This window comes from Urocitellus parryii, chromosome 4, assembly GCF_045843805.1.
Source record: "Urocitellus parryii isolate mUroPar1 chromosome 4, mUroPar1.hap1, whole genome shotgun sequence".
Classification (NCBI taxonomy): Eukaryota; Metazoa; Chordata; class Mammalia; order Rodentia; family Sciuridae; genus Urocitellus; species Urocitellus parryii.
Window position 1 is genome coordinate 110,118,481 of NC_135534.1, and position 15,874 is coordinate 110,134,354.

The 15,874-nt window shown below is 46.9% G+C and overlaps 1 protein-coding gene across 1 annotated transcript in view; it reads left to right on the forward strand.

The window, feature by feature from the left end:
* Positions 1-15,540, forward strand: part of Gramd1b (GRAM domain containing 1B) — a 167,942-nt gene extending 152,402 nt beyond the window's left edge. The window contains exons 13-21 of the mRNA XM_026402705.2: positions 113-231; positions 500-642; positions 2,395-2,498; positions 3,062-3,265; positions 4,328-4,418; positions 7,944-8,051; positions 8,343-8,460; positions 10,487-10,624; positions 13,878-15,540. Coding sequence (XP_026258490.1) covers positions 113-231; positions 500-642; positions 2,395-2,498; positions 3,062-3,265; positions 4,328-4,418; positions 7,944-8,051; positions 8,343-8,460; positions 10,487-10,576 — 977 coding nt within the window. The 3' untranslated portion in view covers positions 10,577-10,624; positions 13,878-15,540. The remainder of the gene's footprint in view (positions 1-112; positions 232-499; positions 643-2,394; positions 2,499-3,061; positions 3,266-4,327; positions 4,419-7,943; positions 8,052-8,342; positions 8,461-10,486; positions 10,625-13,877) is intronic.
* Positions 15,541-15,874: the final 334 nt, after the last annotated feature.

A 15,874-nucleotide genomic window follows, 5' to 3' on the forward strand; every position in this document is an offset into this window, starting at 1 on the left:
CTTTGGGGGGCCTGTCTAGTCAGCACAGAAGGAGGAGTTCAATGGGGAGATTCGGGTGTGGGGAGCAGTGCTACTTTCCCTCCCTCACTTCAGGGCCCTTCTCCACCCTCAGATATCATCTTCCATCCATGGAAAAAGGAAGAGAATGGAAACCAGAGCCGAGTGATTCTTTATACCATCACCCTTACCAATCCCCTAGCTCCCAAAACTGCCACTGTCAGGGAGACACAGGTGAGCAGGAAGAAGGCAGAGGCAAAGGAGAATGGGCTGGGAAGTCCTGCTCTGGTGTGAAGGGTGAGGGCTGGTGTACGGGGGACGGTTCTCGGTGCAGGTGTGTTAACACCCATCTGGATGGCAGCACCTTGCCAGCTCTGAGGCCACCATTTCCCACGGTTCTGCATCTTCTGTTGCAAGGTGGTGGGTGGGGTGGGGAGGTGGGAGAAACCACTCCTCCTCTTGCTGCTTTCGGTGTTGGCCAGTGAACTTTTTCTCCCCACAGACCATGTACAAGGCGAGCCAGGAGAGCGAATGTTACGTGGTAGACGCGGAGGTCCTCACCCACGACGTGCCCTACCACGACTACTTCTACACCATCAATCGCTACACACTCACTCGCGTAGCCCGGAACAAGAGTCGACTCAGGTGGGTGTGTGGGGTTCAGATGGGTTCTTTATGTCACACAATGTTCATCAGCTCCCTAGGGTGAAAGAAGATCCTTCTGGCTCTTGATTCTACCTTCTCTCTGAAGCCTTCTGCCACTCCCCATCTTCCCGTCCTGACAGTTCCTTATTCTCTCCACCATGTATCCCTTCATCACTGGGTACATCTCTGTAATGAGACCTTTATTACCACCACTGTTTATTGAATGTCTGTAGTTTACATATTACTATGTAGGTGCCTCAATTACATTCATTAGAATCTTTAGAATGGCCCAAGGAGGCAGATTTATTCTCACATTCAGATATATAACTTTGCCAAGAATCATGTTCCCAGTTAACACTGAAACTCAGCTCTTAGAAACAAAAGCCTGGGCTCTTTCCCATGTCACAATTTCCTGTTTGCCTCCCCTGCTGGACTTTTAGCTTCACAAGAACAGGAGTTCCAGCACCTCCCACCCCCCCACCCGCAACCTGGTTCCCAGCTTGTAGCACTGGGCGTGCTCATGAGAGTCCAGGAAGTGTTGTTTGAATGAGTTCTGGGCACTCAGAGAAAGAAATTTAGACCCTGAAATTATAAGAAGTATGTTGTCTAATTGAAAAGTCACCTGTATCATAGACCAAATTCTTTTGATTTTTAAGGAGCAAGAAACTCATTGATGTAGTTCAAATAAAATAGGAGTTTAGTAACAGGTTCTGCAAAGATCTCTTGGGAGTTAGAAAAAGCTCAACATCTGAACCTCAGGAACACCCTGCATCTTTCTTATCCTCTTAGGTGTAGCTTTTATTTTGGAGTGGCGGGGAGAGGAGCGTTGTGCTGCTTGTCTAACCTAAGCCTTCCTTCTCTTTCCCTTTTCTCTCACCTCTCTCCTGTTTCTCCTGTCCTTTGTCCACCCACCCCCACCAAGAGTCTAGGTTTCTTAGTTCTACTTTCCTCAGATCTTTCAAATGCATGTCCCATCTATGCACTCCACAGAGAGCTAGCTTTGACCTTTGTAGGAAAGTGCTCATCCTTCATCTAGTGACTAGGTCTTGAGCATCAGGCCGGGATGGAGGCAGCATCCCAGAGGGGGATAAGCAGAGCAGGTAGTCTTAAACATGGGGTATACGAGCTGGGAGAATCTTTTGACAGGCTCGTGCCCACCGAGAATGAAAGGAGCAAGACTGTGTATGCAGGGAAAGAACTCAGTATTCCAGAGGTAGGGGCAATAGCATGACCAGTGACTGGGGAAGGGACTACCTGGAGAAGAGTAAGAGCTGGCGAGGTTTTGGGTGCAATGGAGAAGCAGGAACTGGGGCCAGGAGCAGAAGACACTCTTACAGGTGGAGGTAATGAGACCCCAGAGCCTGACTTGTGTTTGAAGGGCTCGACTTCAGCTCTGAAGTCCCTTGGCTAGCTGGCAGCCTGCTTGGCACCCATCTGGAGGCCCTTTGGATGGAAGCAATGTGGCAAAATGAAAGAATTCTGGGTTTGGAGTCTGAAGCCCTTGTTGTTAGCCTTTGACCTGCTTAAATATTCTAAATTTCAATTTTCTCAACTGTAAAATGAGAATAAATCCCAGTGACCTCAGGGGATAGCCAAGGAGATATGAGATACGATGGAGATGAAAGGACTTTTGAATATGTAAAGTGCAATACAAACGTGAAACTGCCTTTGCCTTAAACATGAACTTACCTTCCCTGGCAGAGGAGGGTCCACCTAGGAAATGACTTGTCTTGTTTTTGGCTTGTCCCTCAGGGTCTCTACAGAGCTGCGATACCGAAAACAGCCCTGGGGGTTAGTAAAAACCTTTATCGAGAAGAACTTCTGGAGTGGGCTGGAGGACTACTTCCGCCATTTAGGTGGGTACTACCCTCATTGTTGCTGGTTGAACTGCAGGACCTGGGTGACCTGTATGGTTGTCACCATTCAGGGGAATGAGAAACTGAGATAACAGAGTAGTTTTGTGTGATCTTTATATTCGCCCCCCCAAAATGGATACCAAATTTGGCATGTATGTGAAATGTGTGCATTTTTTCAAGAGACTAGTCTATCATTTTGTGAGATCATTAAGGCAGCTATAATATCCCCCTGACATGAACCCCTAATCTAGTGATACTGGTAGTAATTGTGTTATGAGAAGGATCTGAAAATTGCCTATGGATGCATCTATTTAGAAGGTGTGTAATATGCCCCAAATCACACACATGTGGATGTAGACATTGGGACATAGCTGTATTGGACAATCCAGAAGAGGGGTTTGGGCAGGGTTAGGATCCAGTAATGCCTCCCACTGGTATCCATGAGGATCACTGTACCCACCTGGCCAACTTTGGAGGGTAATGTAGGAAAAATGTTTCCTGTACTCCTTCTGGAGACAGGTATGTGAAGGTGGCCTCTGATGTGGCCCTGTTGTCTGTGCTAGAGAGTGAGTTAACCAAAACGGAGAGTACCTACCTGGCTGAGATGCACAGACAGTCTCCCAAGGAGAAGGCCAGCAAGCCCCAGACCGTGCGGAGGAGAAAGCGTCCCCATGCCCACCTGCGGGTACCTCACCTGGAAGAAGTAATGAGCCCCGTCACCACACCCACCGATGAAGATGTGGGCCACAGGATCAAGCACGTGGCAGGTTTGTTCCAGTTGGGGACAGTGGTGTGGGCTGGGTTTTGGGCAGGAGCTACATGCCCCTGCCAGGGCACACATGTGGACACTCCTTTTGCGCCTTGGGTGTAATTTGTATATGATTCATGTGTAACTCACTAAATCTGAGGCTTCTCATGCTCCGTCTACTTCTCCTTACCAGTTAAGTTCCTCAGCTTCACTGATCCCTTACATGTACTCTGCTTAACAAAAGTTGCCTTTGGGCCTATGACACCTAAGCTCCATGGCTATCTGTGTAGGCTCATGTATGCAGCCTCCACATTCTTGGGAAATACACTAAGAAGAAGCTGAAACCCAGATCCTAGAGATGAACTCATATTACGAAGGTCAAGGAGTCCAAAATAGTCAAGGGTCTGCCCACCCAGGCTGTGCACTCCCCTGGTAGCTCCTCCTCTTCCCATCCAGGCTTTCACAGCCTCTTATCTTTACTCAGTCATGGAAACCTGGGGTGATAAGGGGCCTAGAGAGTGATGAATGCCATATTTCATAAACCGTGCTCCACATGTACCTGTGAGTTCATCAGCGCTGCATGGGGACAGGGAAGGAGGCGGAGGAAGAGAGGAGAGTGCCAGTCTTCCATGTCCCTTAGTCTTGCCCAGAGCACTCCCATGGGTATATGTATTACACAGAAAATTTCAACTACTGTTGCATTTTAATAAACTGATTCTCGGGTTGCGTGACTTGCCCAGCATTGTGTTATACAGGAATTTAGGGCTGGAAGCAGCTGCATCTAGTCCTTTCCCAGCGCTGTTTCCTCTTCCTTAGGCCAAGACCACTGTCCTACATCATTATATTTTAGCCACACAAATGAGAAAATCTAATGATTTTCTCATTTGCTCAGTGTTTACCTGAACCAACCCCGGACCTTGCCCTTGAGGGGCTTATCTCCTGTTGCAGAGCTGGGCATAGCCACCATACCCATCAGCAGCACCATGGACCCCTCCCTAATGTTTCTTGCCTGACCATTATCATGTCAGCAGTTAGGAAACTTGTGGGCCATGACAATGACAGCCTGTTTATTCTCCCACAGGTTCCACGCAGACACGGCATATTCCCGAAGACACTCCCAACGGTTTCCACCTGCAGAGTGTTTCTAAGCTGCTGCTGGTTATCAGCTGTGTGTAAGGAACTCTCGGCTGTCCTCCCATCCTTGCCCCAATGCCTTTCCTTTCCTGCCTGGTGCAGGAAAATCATCTCCCATCTCTCAAAGCATTTATTTAGTACCTTTTCCCCTGTTTTTTTCTCTTTTCTTTCTTTCTCTTTTACTTTTTTTTTTTTTTTAATCCTCCATTGTTCTCTGCCTGGATCAGTTACTTAGTCCGTCATTTCTCACCTCTTTGCTTCTTTTTTCTCTGTTTTACTCAGCACTAATGCTGGTCTTCTAGGGGAAAAAAGTGCTGTATGTAGCATCCATGCCCTTGAGGAACTCAGTGAGTGAAAGAGATAGGGCATTTGGAATTCTGCACAATAGGATAACTGCTAACATAGAGAGACTACAGAACACTTTAGGCATCCAGTCATTTGCAAGAGATGTTCTGACTGCCTGCTCTGTACCAAGCACTAGAACCATGTATTCATGGAGCCCATGCTTTGGTGGGGCAGCCAGAGGAAATCAGTGACTACAGCACAGGAAAAGTAGATGCTTATTTTAATATACATGGTTTATAATTGCTATGACATTATGAAACCAAAGGCTCAATAACTTGCATAAAAAGTTACTGAGTTAGGTAGGTGGGAAGTTGAAACAAGTGAAGACATAAGATAGGAGATCGAAACTAACAATCTGGTGGGCAAGTGTATGCCATCACTTGCCCAGGACTTTTTAAAAGCATTTCAAGCAGGAAGCAGCTAGGACAGCTTGCCATTGCCTGGCATCCTACCCCTTCCTTGTGGGGGTGAGCTATATAAGAGTGTGTAGGTGCCATGGGGGTGGGTGGGAAACATGACAGCTACCCAGACGTGGGTTCTGTTGAGCACTGGGCACCTGACGATCTCAAGTTTAATTTTGCTTCTATAACTTCCCCAGCCATTCCTGAAATAGGAAGGTAGAGCCATTCGGACAGTGTTATCTTCAAGGAAAATCTAGAGGAAACCCACAAAAAAACATGGTCAAATTTATATTATGGCAGTATGGCCAATGGATTAGAGAAGAAAAGATTGGAGGCAGGAGGTCCATTAGAGTAAATCACAGTGATATAAGTGAGAGAGTCTGTCAGACTGAGGTGAGGGACTAGATCTGAGAGGTTCCAGAAGGGAAAGACTCATTAACCATTTGGTTATATTTTTGATATGCTCCTGATTCAAGGAAATGTAATTGGTTGTATCATTAACAGAAATGTGGAATTAGTGGAAAGATGTCAGAAAAGACACTTTTTGGCTCCACGTATGTCAAAATACTTCAGGTTATCCAGGTGGAGATGCCAGATACCTGTTGATATGGACCTGGCATTATGAGACAACTGTAGGCTGCAGCCACAGATTAATTTTCCCTGGCATTAAAGCCATGGGTGCAAATGACACCATTCATGCAATGTATGGTATGTTATGGAGGCAGGGGACTGGGGACTCCTGACAGGAGAAAACCTTGAGGAGCATGAGTAACCTTCTTAGAAACCTTTCTTGAACGAATAACATAAAAGTAGTCTTTTGACTCTAAGAAACCAAGACATCATTGCAAAATTAAGTTCAAAGACAACTGTAACCAGTGAGATTCACGTTTAGCAACACTAATGTGATTCTGGCATTTTTCATTTAAAACTGTATGTCTGGTATTGGATTTTATTAAATGGAAAACCACAACATCTAGTCCTGGAGTTAAGCTGTCTCTGCATTTTGACTTGACTTCATCAGATAGCATGATATTAACTAGCTTCTGGGCTTTGTTTGTTTAGGATAATAATCAGACTTCTAATTGAACATAATAGGAACCAGGCTTAGGGTCTGGTGAGAGCCAGCCAGAATGTGAAACAGACTGGCATGGCACCAATTGTCCCCGTGTCTGGCAGACTCCTGCCACCATCCACCTGCCATGCTGTGACTCAGCCTCCCATCTCTTTTCTCTGTTTAGACCACTGCAGAACCTCCAGCTAGACAGCACATGGGGGTGTCCCTTGACCTTTACTTTGCACAGTCAGAATTATAAACAGTAACCCACACGCAGGCAGGAAGATCATGTGCGGCACTTGAAGAGGTGGGCGTTCAGATGATCCAGTGTGTGCTAATATATGGACAGACTGGATTATTGAAATGCAGCACAGAATTTAAAAGCTCTCATGTAGAACTCAGAATACCTCCAGGGATTTGCAGCAACCACTTGAAGGAAGACAAAGTTCCATAAGGCCAGAAACACCAGTTTCTCACTGGTGTTCAGACTCCCCCCCCAGGTACACATGGAAAAGTCTAGCTAGCCTGAGCATTTCTTTCTCCTTTGCCGTTCTTTTCTTTGCCTGTTTTACCTTTCCTTTTTTATCCTCTTCTCTCTTCCTATGTGTATCTATACCTCCTCCTTTCATGATAAGAGTCACCCCTTGTGATAGGCTTACTGTATGCCAGTGTTTTTGACATACATTTCATTCATGGATCAACCCCAGTGGGGTAGGTATTATTGTCCTGATTGAGAAAACTGGGTTTCAGAGAAGCTAAGAAGTTTGATTAAAAGTTAAGAAATAATGGGTTGAGCCAGGATTTGTCCCCAGTGTTCAATATCTATGGGTCCTCTCTTTACCTGTCTTTCTCCATCCTATGAGCTTCTGTCACAAAATGACCTTCAGGCAGCCATGGAGGCCAAGAGAAGACAATTTACACAGTGTCCCTGTAACTCTTCATTCTCCACGGGGCCCTCCGTCCCCTAGTTATCCTCACTCCTCCCTGTCTCTGACCCAGACTCTGGGAGGCCTCAACTGGTCCCTTCTGGAGCTTGGCAGGTGCGGGGAGGGAACATGGCAGCCTCAGGGAAGTTTGGTCGCACCTATAAGGCATATCTGGGAAGAGCTGGAGATCCCACTGAAATTCTTCCTTCAGTTCCACCCTTCATTTGTGTCCTAACATTGGGTCCATGGGGAGAATCTTTTCTTAATTCAGCACCCACAAAATACCAAGGGTCACCGCGCTATGCTCTCTTGCTCTTTCCTTGCTGGGTCTCCTCATCTGTCATGTCTTTGCTGCTAGTATTTCCTTCTCACATAGGCTTACTTGCCGTCTGGCTCAGTTCAGGTGCAGTTTCCTCCTTCCCCACACTCCTGTTTCTAACCTCTGCCTCCTCCCCATTTTTCTTCCTTGCTCCCATTAGGATCTGTTTCAGGTACTGGCTCTATGATTACTCCCTTTACTCCCTCATCTTTTTTCCACTCCACCTTACATCTCTTCCCACAGGCACCCAGATTCCGGGTGTCTATGTGTCCTCCCTTCCTGATGCCTTCACACCATACCTCTCTCCATGGCTTCAGTGCTGTGCCCCAACCCCTCCAGATGAGGCTGCTTCTCTCTCTCTCCTCCCGCACTCACTGCATCCCTCTGGCTCACTCACTCATTTGCTGCAATGCTTTGGATGACCCACTGGGCAGGCACAGAAGCCTCTGGGATGGGGGAGATCCCTAGCTCCTATTCCGTCTCATTGTCATTGCTTGTCCCCCATGTCTCCCTCCTAGTCTGGTGCTGCTGGTCATCCTTAACATGATGCTCTTCTACAAGCTCTGGATGTTGGAATACACCACCCAGACCCTCACTGCCTGGCAGGGTCTAAGGCTCCAAGAAAGGTAATCCTGCTTCCACCCTCTCCTGGCCCCATCTCTACCCCACCCAGGCTGAGTCCTGCCTCCTGCCTCCCCTGGGACTGACTGCCCCATTGCCCTTGCCCAGGAGACAACCCTTTGGGTTATCCCTATAGTTTTCATCTACTTCCAATTTGGGGCACTGGGGACTCAGAGGCAGGAAGCAGAGGACAAAGCACTCTGATGTGACTCTCTGTCCTTTAGGGGTCTGGGAACACAGGAGAGTCCGCTGAGCATAACTCCAGCTGCTGGGGCACCCCTTCTTCTACCCCACAGGTTACCCCAGTCTCAGACAGAATGGGCCCAGCTCTTAGAGTCCCAACAAAAGTACCATGATACTGAGCTCCAAAAGTGGAGGGAGATCATCAAATCCTCAGTGATGCTCCTAGACCAGGTGAGATGCCCGCCCTCTCAGCTTCCCCTCGTTGGCAGGAGACAAGATCCTTCCTTTATGCTCTGAGAAACATTACCACCTCTATCACCAGCCTCCCATTGATATTTTCCTCTCCTTCATTCTTCTCCCTGGCCATTCACTATTCTAATGTTAAAGCAAGCCCTTCCTGAATAGGCTATTGGAAACAGAGGTACATTCCCCAAAATAACAATTAAAAAAAAAAATACATTGGATTTGCAGCAAGAAGGCTGTAGGTTAGATGGAAGGAGTACTTATTTATTTACTTATTTTGGTAACCTATAGTCATCGAACAGGCATTAAAACAACAAACTCCCCTTTTACAGAGATTTGTCTTCCCAGAGGACATGTCTAATTCCTTTTCATGTATACCACCCCCTCAAAGGCCCTATACTAAGAAGATAACTATTATGTCTTTACTTGACATTTTTTTTAGTACAATTGCCTGTTTTCCTCAGAAAACCTAAATTCAGCTGTTTTAAGAAAATCATCCTATGGCAAAAAAAAAAAAAAAAAAGAAAAGAAAGAAAGAAAAAAATCAATAATTAGCCTAATTTCCTTGGGAGAAGGAGCTTCCTTCTTCCCTCCAGAAAAATTTAAGAATCTTTTAAAAATGCCCCCAGGGCATTGTCAAGACTGCAGGAATTACCTTTGCTATCAAGAGAATTAGGTAGATAATAGACCTAGAATTTATCTTGCTGCATTAAAATTTCTATTCCCAAAGAGGTGTCATTCTGATGTTTTGTATTTAGCTAGCCCTGAGCTGGAATCCTTGCTTTGCTCTAATTAGTTTTATGACCTGGAGCAAGAGATGTTAACATAGCATCAGTTTCCTCATTTATAAAATAGGGATTGTGTCTGTAACTCTGAGAAACTGCCACCAGAATTTGATGGCACCTGGAAGGCACTCACTGACATCAAACCTTACTTCCCCTTCATAGCTTGGTTTTGTGCTGAAATAAGGAGAGATATTCTCAATACAATTAATAAGACCCAGTTTAGCATGTTTATTAGAATACCAGGTGTAGCTCTGGAGCTATGTTTAAGAAGGGCATTTCTGGGGGCAACGTGAGCACACCAGTTTCCAGACATCGGGATCAACAGGCGAAGGGTTAGTTTACGTGTAAAACTCCAGAGGTCTGAGTTAGGCCTACAAGTTACAAGGAGTCAAATTTTTGAGTCATCTACAGACTCCTTATGGTTAGAGCAAAGGAGTGGGCTGCTTTGAAGGACTGAGGTTCCAACATTAAAAGTGCTTAAGAATCACAAGATGATGTTGGACAAGGAATGTAAAAATTAAATGGGAGGCAGTTTGGAATGGACACCCCAGGGATCGCTTCCAATTCTAGATTTTTCATTTTTTATTTTTCTGGTTCTGAGGATTGAAATCAGGGCCTGGTGCCCGCTAGGCAAGCACACCCTACCACTGAGCTATATTCCCGGTCCTTCCAACTCTAGAATTCTGTTTCAAGGTGGTTCCCCTTCACTGGGACTTGGGCTGTCAGATTCATAGCCTCACGGATGCTATGGTTTGATGGGCCCCTTCTGATTTCCCCACTGGAACTGCCCTATCTAGGCTCCATCCCATGAGGCCTGGAGGAGAAAGACGATTGTAATCCAGAGACCGTCTGGATTTGTTCTGGGCCTTTACAGAAGGGTGAGATTGGAGGAGGCAAGGCTGAAAGAACAGGGTGGCAAAACGTACAAAGACAGGAGACAGAATGTTCTGAATCCATGTTAAGGAAGTGTTAGTCTAAAGTGGCTCCTCACAGCAGCCAAAAATGCTTAGAGAAGAGTTTCTCATTTCAGTGGTACTGAGGGTCACAGATCGCCAAGACATGGCAGGATCTACCTAAGGGCTTTCCAGTGCTGTCTTAGTTGTCCCTACCCAAGAGTGCGCCCCTGGAAACCATCCGGACTTTAGAGTAGCCCTGTGGCAGGTGCTGCTGTATGGAGAAGCCCACTGAGAGCCCAACCTGGGCCTGGGGTGGGGTTCCCTGTCTTGCAGATGAAGGACTCACTCATCAATCTTCAGAACGGCATCAGGTCCCGGGACTACACGTCTGAAAGCGAAGAGAAGAGGAACCGTTATCATTGACAAGGCAGGAACAGGGGTGGCTGGCTGCAAGAGGCCTGTGCAATACATGTACATAGACCCTATAAATATATATATATGAATATATATATATATATACAGAATATAAATATATATTATATACAGATTTTAAAAAGAGATAATGCCTATGTACCCGGGAGAAGGAGCGGGACCTCCCGCCCCCTGTGCTGGCCGGAGCAGCGTTTTCCCTCGGTGGAGGGGCCGAGGAGGGCAGGGACCACCTCTCAGCACCGACCTCCCCTGATCCTCCTCCTCCCATCCTCTGTTCCTCACCCCTTCCCTTGCTGGCCATTCTTGGCTCTTAGAAGGGAAATGTCACTGAGCCAAAGTTATGCCTGTGAAGACCCTTGGGGTCTTGAAAGAAGTCTCAAGGGGGCATTGCTTAAGGTGCTTCATCCCCCAATCCCCCTTTGATTTGTTTCCAAAATAAACAAGAATCTGTTCTTCCCTACCCTCACGTTTCCCCAGGTGTTCTCTTGGACACAGAAGCATCAAGGGCAGGAGCCCAATGTAAACTCTCCCGTAGGAGGCCATTGATATGGCCCATGCTAGGAGCCAGGTGGAGAGGACTGTGAAAAGCTAGCAAGGCTGCATTTGTGGGATTGTGCTCGGGAGCTGCAGGCTCCTGAGCGCCTGCATTCTGAAGGGTTTTCTCCTCAATCACCCCTGCACCTTGCTCTGACCTGTGTAGGGTGTGGACCTAATAAGGGCTGGGAATCTGTAATTCTCCCACCCCCTTTCTCTCTGGTCTTCATCCAGGCTGGATCTGGGTGAAGTGTCACTTTTTAGTGCCTAAAGTCCTATTGTTTCTCTGTGCCCTAAGAGCACATTGTTTATTAGCCAGGGTGGAACATTTTTTGACCTTGTTAAACCCCTTTTAGTGGTTAGAGACAAGTCGGGTCTGTGGCTCTAATTCTTTCACTTTGAGCTGTGAGTTTGATTTTTCTGGATGAAACAGGGTGTCCTAGGCCCTCGAGGGTTTGAGAGAGAGATCACCCTAGCAACCTATGGATTGCAGGGTCTGCCCTAGAATACTGTGTGAGTAGGGAGCACCAGTAGCCAAGCCACTCAGTGAGTTATGAACATCATTTACTCTTGGTAAAAACAAGCCTTAATCAGTTGAGATGACTAAGACACTGTGTGTGGTAGAACATCTAGGCCATGAGAGAGAAGGATTTGGCAAGGGTGCATTTGCTTGGGCAAGAAATAGGTAGGCGTATCTCGCCACTGCAATCCTGAGATTCTTGGGTTTGGGAGTGGGATTTCTGGTGGGTTTGGGTGCAAATCCTTCCCTGGTTCCTGGCCCCAGAGAGGTAATGAGGTCACTATGGAGTAGAAAGAAGATGGTAGTTAAGGAGCATGAGCTAGCTAGCACCTTTTCAGAGTTGATCCACGAGGGCCCATGCTTTCCTCTGGACCTTTCTGGGCACGTTCTTCATCCTTCATACATTCACTTCTGTTTCTCCTTATGATGACCAGGGGAGTCCTGCCAGTCCTGAGCACAGCTCATGGAAAATTGGTCATTTAAGAACTATAGCCAGTTTGGCCAGAAGAGCTTCCAAGCTTGTTCCATCTCTTGTTCCAAAATTAGATTTTCTCTGTAATTTAGCCCAAACAGAAAGTTAGATCCCTTTCTTAGAATGGCCTGAGCATTTCATTTTAGCCATTTAAAGAATAATTGTTGACCTTTCCATCTGTCTAAGAATAAGGCCTTGGTATTTCCTCAAGAGCAGAATGAGAAAGCCTGAGGATACTTTCCCAGGTCATCCTCTGAAGAAAGAGAATGGAAAGGCTCTGGGTGGTCAGCCAGCATTGATATCCCTCTTCTGGAAAAGTAGAGGTGAGGAAAACCATTAGTGTAAGGATGCATATGCCCAGATGGCAGCTGGTTACCCCTCAGTTCTTGTCCAGGACTTTCAGAGAAAGACATTGGTGAGGGTCAGGGCCCTTGAGCCCTGAGCCAATAAATGAGGAATGGTGCGGATGGATAGAAATTTTCCCCCTTGGGGTAGCCAAAGCCAACATTACTCCCCAAAACTCTGGCAAGCAGCAATTGTGAATTCTTAAATTTATTCCATGCATTATTTATATTTAAGTTATGTGACCACTAAAAATGCCATGGACACTTTAGGGTGACTTAAAGGGGGTTCATTGCTGAGAGTAAATTGACCAAAGCGTATTTGACCAGAGAGTTCATTGCTTTTGCTTTAACTCTCAGGATCAATCAGAGGAGGAGCAAGGAAGAGGGAAACTTCGGCTGTTTGAGGAACCCTCCTTTTTTCTGGTGATTTGAACCCAGGAGAAAATTGTGCACACCAAGAGAACGTCCCCTAAGAGTCATGGCTCTTTCATAAACTCTTTGTTCTAACATTGTTTTGGCTTTTAAATCAGGGTTGGGGGAAAACTATTCACTCCCCTGCAAAATCTTTTCCTCCTTAGTCAATAACTTGCAAAAGAAAAGTGAATTCACCCTCGCAGATAAGTCTCGGAGTGAAACAAATACATAAATACTTGGCATTAATTCCTGGCCAGTAGCCTGGTGAGTAGTTGTCTACAAGGGAGCATGAAAGCCACCACTGATTGTGTTATTTCCTCCAGTCAGTGATATCTGTATCTATAAATATACAGATACAACACAACTGTAGATCAAGATTTTTCCTTTTTTGCCTGTTTCTCTTGACGTGAGAGTGCTGGGGTCACACAGAAGTATTTCTGAGAGGATTTCATTCGATTTTTAAAGAGTTGGCAGAGTTTCTCACCTGTTGAAGCACAGCTACAGGGTCTCAACTTCCACTCCAGCTTACAGCGAAGGAATTTGCCAGATTGGCCTCAGAGAGGCCAATCGTGTCTGCAGCCTTCTTCCCCTTCCTGTGCACCTCCCTGGGACAAGGGAACAATATCCAAGACTAGCAGGATCCTCAGCTTGACACTCTCAGCAAGAGAACTGGACTTGTTCTGTGTCATTGGGCAAGTCGCCCTCTGCTGCTGAGCTTCAGTACCCTCCTGTAACAGGAGCCGGCAGGGCTAGATTATTCCTAAGGCAGGTTCTAGCTTTGGCTTTGACTTGGAGGTTAGGCCAGGGTCTGGAAAGATGGGGCTTTTTCAGACTTGGAAGGTACAGCTTCTCTGGTATGTAGTAGGCAGTAGGGTGGTTTGTGGGTTTCCAAGAAACCCAAGGTATTTAAACTTTTTTTTCTTAGGGGCTAAGAGGGCTAGGGAAACCCAGTGGCAGAGAGAGTATTGTTCAGTGTTAACCTAATAGGGTGTTTCTTTATTGGCCTAGTTTTAGTCTGAGAAGGGCACTTTCTTTGAACCCTCTCGAAGCTGGGAGGAGAAGGATAATGGTGAGAAGAGCACCATCTTCAACTGAGTTCATCTGCCATCTTTGGCACTTTGAAGCCTTTCATCTCTATACCCTTCCTCCTCGTGGACAGAGGAGTCAGTGGAGAAAAGCCATTTCCTGTTCTAACTTTTCTCTTTGGCACAACCAAATCCATGTTGGGGTTGGTTGAAGTATGAGGCTTGGCTAAAGGCTTGGGTTGTTTTGGGCACTGGCAATAAGAACTTGGGATTGCAAGGAGTGGAGTGGACCAAGAGACTTCAAGGAAAGCTATCTCAGAAGTGGATTATTTCCATGTCCCTGTCTCCCACTCCCACTTGGACTGTACAAATTGCCTTTGCAAGTAGCGTTTCTAGGATCAGATCTTGGAGAAATGAATAAGGGAAGAATATTTCTGGATTGCTTGCAGTCTCCGAAGGGTCCTTTCTGTGCCATACCATGACACTTTTGTAGCTCTGCAGGGCATTCAAAGATAGCCTGTTCCCACTAGGGCCCCCAGGAGAAATAGCACTTTTCTCTCTTCTCCCAGGAGGCAGGGCTGTGGTCTCCCTCCCTATACCCCTAAACCCCACCTGCCTACTCTAGTAGGAATCTCAAGGATGTTCTTCTGACTCTTTCCCTGCTCCTCCCATCTCTAGGCTGTGGGACAATCATCCCATTTACCCCTTGACATTGACATCCTCGACCCTCATCCCCCAACCTCCAGCAGGCTGGCCCTACTCCCTTCCACCTCTGTCTTCTTCCAGAAGATGCATTTTGAGTCCAAGAGGAGTGTTTTTCTGGAAGGCCATCATTCAACGCCCCTGCTTCCCTGATGTGGAGCAGGAATTTGCACATGGTGTAGAGAGCTCCCCCTCCCACCTCTCTGCCCAGCCTTGTTACCTCACTCCTGCTCCGGCCATGGCTGTGATGGGCCCAGCCAGCTCCCTGTCTTGGTGTTGTGTGTGACAGCTCAGGGGTCTTGTGACTCAAGGTCCTCAGCAGGCCTGGGAGCCCGGATTGGAGCCTTGGCTGCTGGTGAGAAGCACCTTGCCTGCCAAGATTTGCTGATGCCAGACGATCTCCCCAACATTTGAAGGCCTAAAGGACATTGTCATCTCGGCCCCTTGGCCCTCCTTGCTTCTCTCAACACAATAAGACATTGCAGAAACAAAATGGCGGCCTATGCTCCAGGCACGACAGCAGGCTCTGTCTGGGGACTTGGCCCTGGGTTTGTGTGCCGTGTGCAGAGATTGCACAGTAAAAGCAACCATTTTTGCCAACAAGAATGTGTGGCTCCCCACATTCCCCTACCCTGCACTCTAGGGCCAGACCACTCTCTGCATGGACCAGACCATCTTCCCAAACCCATGGTGCTTTTTTCCCCCCCACTCAACCTAGACTCCAAGGTGGGAAGGGATGAATCAGAGGCCTTAGCGGCCCCTGGATAATCCTGACATGGGGTGGAGTGGGGTGAGGCAGTGGGAGGAGCCCCCAATACTTGCACTGGGCCATATGTGGGAAGGCTGATTGCATTTGAGTTGTCTGGCCATCCGTATTTGGATCTATAACTGTACTTTGCCTGGCGCTGTGCGCAAGGTCTGAAAACTTACTGCTAGTACCTAGAACCATACAAGGCTACCTAGCCAAATATTAATGTAAAGTAGCTAGAGCCATGGAAGTACAGTATGAATTAAAAGAAAAAAAAAAGTATTGAATTCCAAATAATGAATAGTGTGTGTGTTTATTGCTTGATTCATCAGTTCCCATCATCCCGAATGTTTCTGGTGTTCCCAGCTATGCTCACAGCACATCCTGAAGGTGTGTGCGTGGGCGGGCATGCAGGTTCACGCACAGCCATCCACCTCCAGGCAGGAAAGCAGCCTGATCAAGTGCAATGGAGAAGTTTTGGAATCACACCCGAGTACAGATTGCAGCATCACTATTTACCAGCCATGTGG